This window comes from Penaeus monodon, chromosome 42 (genome assembly GCF_015228065.2).
Source record: "Penaeus monodon isolate SGIC_2016 chromosome 42, NSTDA_Pmon_1, whole genome shotgun sequence".
NCBI lineage: Eukaryota > Metazoa > Arthropoda > Malacostraca > Decapoda > Penaeidae > Penaeus > Penaeus monodon.
The window spans coordinates 20,217,212-20,222,425 of NC_051427.1; the positions used below are offsets into that span (position 1 = coordinate 20,217,212).

Consider the following 5,214-nt stretch of genomic DNA (forward strand, 5'->3'; position numbering starts at 1 on the left):
TGAGGTAAGTTCTCCTCCTGCTAGACCGCTTTTCCGACCACGGCAGCCGAGGTAGACCCTCATAGGAGGTACTGTCGCAACCACAAGAAACACCAGCATGATAGATCAGAAAGTCGTGTATTGAGTGCAAAGAAGTGTTTTGCAATGTGGTGAGCCACGTCACCATTGCACAGCAGGGGCCCATTTAATCGCGCCAGGTCAGGCGTGGCAGCGAAATCGTCACTGGCGAGCAAAGAGGTGCTGTCAACCACTGACTGCGAGAGTAAGGTTCCTGAGAAACCTGTAGTTCGCCTATGGTTTACTTAATGATTAATGGGTTCAAGATGAAGTGAAAGATGTGAGAAAGAATCTTTTAAACGAGAGAAAGGAGTTTCTGGTAAGACTATTCCAGTTCTGGGTGAAACTTTGGTAATTTTTAGTGTGAATGAGTGAGTTCAGCATAAAGTGTGTATCTTGGATGGTCTTTCCTTTCCTGGAGAAGTTCTTTTGGGCATGGATCTTTTCAGACGGTTTAACTTCAGGCTCGAGTGTTTTTCTGACCAAAGTAAAGAGGATTTATTGGTCTTGCAAGGTCAGAAGTTCCCAATTTTGTATACGGATTCCCAGTCATTACAAGTTGTACTTGTTGAGGTACACCACAAGCAGTCAAGGTCACTACCTGCTTCACAGGTAGCACATGTTGGTGTACCTGCTTTTGGGCCGCCTCGTTGTGGGCGCTTTGTCAAATGTAGCGTTCCTAGGGGTATGCAAGCCGCCAAGGAACTTATGGTTTCTGGTATTGAGTGTCCCTTGGTGGTACCTAGGTCTCTACAAGAAGTTAAAGAGGGCCACATTAAAGGCTGGGCAGTAAATGAGACTGCACGGCCTGTAAAGTTGAGAAATGGACATAGGTTAGCTATAGTTGAAAACATTGTACAGGTCTTCTCACTGGAGGCTGGAAGCACGTGTGTAGATGATAAGCAAAATGAAGGTGATGTTAGTGTTTGTGAAACTGTGAAAAGTGCCAGTGTCAGTGGTGTAGATTGTGAAAATGCCAGTGCCAGTGCCAAGGGTACTGTTTTTAATAGTGCAGTGCCAAATAGAACCAAAATAGGTTAAGGTGGTGAGATAAGAAAGGCTAGCATTCGTGGAACTTCTTTCCAGTATGCTGAAGAGGAGCAAGCTTTGGGGGCAGAGCTCTTCTTGGGTGATAATGGTGGTCCTGAACTGGGTGAGGGATTTATTGATGATGACTTTGACAGCTTTGATGCTGTTGGTGACTTTGGAGTGCAGATGATTACATCATTCTGCCAGATGTGGATCTCCAACCTTGCAATGTGGTGAAACAAACACCACTTGGTGTTGAACTGTCAGGTGCAAATACTAATTGCCCTGAAGATAAGGTTCAGCTGGGTGATGCTGAGCTTAGTGATCTTTTAAGTGAGGTTGATCTGGGCCACCTTACTCTTGGCCAGCAACAGCAGCTGAGGCAGGTACTAGGTAAGGATGTGACATTATTTGATGCGCAGGCAAAGCTAGGAACTGTCCCTGGTATCTCACATACTATAAAAACAAAAGAGGGTGAAGGTCCACTATGTGTACGGCATTCCACCTCTCCTTGGCATTCCCCTATCGTTTTTGTCAGAAAGAAAGATGGGTCTACCCGTTTCTGTATAGACTACAGAGGTCTCAACAGCATTACAGAGCAGGATACTTATCCAATGCCACGCATTGATGAGCTTATTGATCAGCTGCATGGAACAATGTGGTTCACTGCTCTGGATGCCCGCAGTGCCTACTGGACAGTAGATGTCAATCCAGATGATAAGCCAAAGACTGCATTCTCAGATGGGCATCGGCTTTTCCAGTTCAGTTGCCATTTGGGTTGGCAACCGCCCCTTCGACATTTCCACGGGCTGTTGACTGTGTGCTTTCATCTGTTATAGGCAGGCACACCATTGCCTATTTAGATAATGTGGTGGTGCACAGCAGTAATTTTTTATGACCATCTGAGGCATTTGGATGAGAAATCTGTTGCTCCTTTAAAGGCAGGATTTAGGCTCAACAGGAAGAAATGTGTTTTTTGCAACAGACACATTCAAATTCCTGGGCTTTAAGATCTCGCCCAAGGGTGTGGAACCTGATCCAGATAAGGTGGTTGCAATACAGAAGATGCCTCAGCCTAGGAACCAAAAGGAAGTGCGCCGCTTTCTCGGGTTGCACAGGCTTCTTTAGGAACCATATTAAAGATTATTCAAATATTGCATCACCACTTACCAGCTTGGCACGCAAAGATACAAAGTTTGTCTAGGGCCAGCAGGAGGAAACTGCTTTCCAGAACTTGAAGGAGGCATTTATCTCTGCCCCAGTTTTCAGTAAGCCAGATTTTGACAGGCCTTTTGAGATTCACACCGATGCATCGGGTGTTGCAATCGGCGCTTGCTTGATACAATGTGACGATGAGGGTCGCTTGCAGCCTGTTGCATACTTCAGCCGCAAACTCAGGAATGCTGAAACACGGTACCCTGCAACTGATTGTGAGGCACTTGCAGTAATAGAGAGGGTAAAAGCCTTCGACTGCTATATGTATGGACGCCGCTTCTACAACTACACAGACCATGGGCCTTTGACCTATGTGTTCAGTAGGAAGACCCAAAGTCTGCGTATCACTCGGTTTTCGCACGAACTTAGTTTTTATAATTATGTTCTGAAATACAAACAAGGGACTCAACATCGTGTCCCAGACCAGTTGAGTCGTGCAGTGGCTGCAACGGAACTGCACAAGCGTGATCCAGACGATCTGCGTCGTCACCAACTCGAGGATCCCCTGTGGAAAGAGGTGATTGGGTATTTAGAGGAATGGACTTTACCACGTCGTCGCCTTCCTCTTTCTCTTGAAGAGTTTGAGCTTCGTGATGGAGTTTTGTACCATGTCCGTCATCTCCCAGATCGGTGCTCCATCAGTTGGTTGTACCAAAGACACTTAGATGCTCTGCCCTGCATTTGGCTCATGCAGGTGCAACAGCAGGTCACCCTGGTGTTTACAGGAAGTATTGTAAGCTCAGGGATTACTTTTACTTCCCTAACATGTTGGCCACAGTGAAAGAATATGTTGGTACATGTCGATCTTGTGAGAAACATAAGGGCATGGCTTATCGTGCGCCTCTTGCTGCTGCACCACAGGTCAGCTACCCGCTGGAAAGGGTATCTGCAGACCTCATGGAACTTGAAGTGACCTCGCAAGGTAATAAATATGTATAGGCTTTCATAGACCAACTCACTCGATACGTCCAGTTGATACCTTTGCCATCCAAGGATGGCTGATGCCTTTATTAATCAGTTTGTGACTGTGTTTGGAACACCTCGTCTATTGCAAACAGACAATGGCCAAGAATTACAAACAATATATTTAAGAGGGTTTGTGAGTTAGCCAGTGTACAAAAAATTTTCACTACTGCTTTCCATCCCCAAGCTAATAGGATGATTAAACGCACCAATGGAGTGGTGAAAAACGCCTTGGCAACACTTCTGGAGGCTTCTCCCTTAGAATGGGATGAACTTTTGCCATATATTCGTTTGACCATGAACAGTGCAGTACACCGCTCAGTGGGTGATCAGCCTCTTTATTTGCTGACTGGACATATTGTCACCTATCCTGTTGGCAATAGCAATTACGAGGAGACTGATCATGAAGCAGCACAATCTTTTGCTGCTAGGTTAAGGAGAGCTAGAGAGATTGCCGTTGAGACGTCAGTGCAGGCCAGGGAAGGTTGGGCCTGGGATTATAATCGGCGAACCAGAAAGTCCACCTTTGCTGCTGAGGTCGGTGATCTAGTCCTCTTTAAAGACCTTCCTCGAATGGTAGGAGTAGAACGGCGTGGAGCCCTTGGACCTCGTTGGTTTGGTCTGGCTCGTATTCTTAAGAAAACCGGTCCTGTAACACGGTTGATCAGAGTACTGTCTTCTCCTTACAAGGAGAAGATTTACCACCTCAATCAGCAGAGGCCTTACAGGACGAATGATGAACTCCACCTATCAGATGATGCCGAGATAGATGAGGATGGGGACGTGGACGATCCTCCTCCTTTAGATGGACTACCGGATGATGATCCTGCAGTTGCTCTCTTGGCCTCCTTTTGCCGACCTCCTGACGATGGTTAGCCTAGATTGGTCTCCCTCTTTGATTTTGCTTGAAGGATTATGCCAGTGAGAGGTTTTGTGATATGTGTGCTAAGTGTTTCATGTTCTAAGATATAGAAAGTGCTCTGAAAATGAATTAGTGCTTGAAAAATGGTATATCAAGTGTGCGTATTAACATTACCATTTATCGTGTATTAATCTGAATTGTATTCTTCCAGCCCAAGTCGAGATGATAGGTTGTGTATTCCACGACAATGTACGTACACTTTACCAATGTGTGGTTGGTTTTCTTGAGATCTTTTTATTTGTTTATGCTTTAGTTTGTCTTTTTTGTTCAAGTGAGTGCTAGATTTTAAATGTAATTTGGAGTTGTAGAATTCTTGAGTTTGTAGCTTTTAAGTTTACCTTTATGTTTTTATGTTTAATTTGTATTTTTATGTCCTTTAATTGTAAGATTAATTTTAAGTTTATTTTTTTAAGTTCCTTTGTATTTCTTAAGTTTTGTATTTGATATTAAGTTTGATTTTGTTTCATTTTTATTTTGTGATTTTATTTTATATTTGGGCTCAATGTTCTTATTTCATTTTCGGTTTATTCTGTCTCTTTCTTGTTCTTTCAGCTTTGGTGAGATTGCTCAATGGTTCGTCGTCCTTTTCCTTCTTCGCTTTCGTCCTTCGATGCCCTTCTTCCTATCTGGTCGTGCATCCGTATCTATAGATTTATCAGTGGAATTCCTTTCAGGACTTTACCTTTATACAGGATGAACATAGTAAATGCCATACACTAATTTCAGTCTCTTGTAGGTGCGATGTTCCTTGTGCTTTACGGTCCTTTTGAGTCCATCCGCAGTGTAGAGCCGCTCTTCCGGAGGGTCGTGGACGATCGTGGTGACCAAGGGCTGCTGAGTTCTTCTGACCCGTGGATCCGGTAGTGTGGCTTTCGACCGACTCCTCTCGTTACCTCTCTGCTTGTCCCTCTGATGCTGCATGACCCCGTCTGTTCAGTCGAGAGTGGCTGGACCGGGCCACACGCTAGGGCCCTCAGAAGCAGGCAGTGGCCGTTCTGTGTGCGTCGAGGTCGAGAGGGAGTCGTCCG

At 45.0% G+C, this 5,214-nt stretch overlaps 1 protein-coding gene across 1 annotated transcript; it reads left to right on the top strand.

The window, feature by feature from the left end:
- The first annotated feature begins 3,126 nt into the window (after positions 1-3,126).
- LOC119599192 lies at positions 3,127-4,140 on the top strand. The gene is made up of 2 exons (XM_037948937.1): positions 3,127-3,223; positions 3,452-4,140. Exons 1-2 carry the CDS (start codon positions 3,127-3,129, stop codon positions 4,138-4,140), a joined length of 786 nt encoding a protein of 261 aa, XP_037804865.1.
- Positions 4,141-5,214: the final 1,074 nt, after the last annotated feature.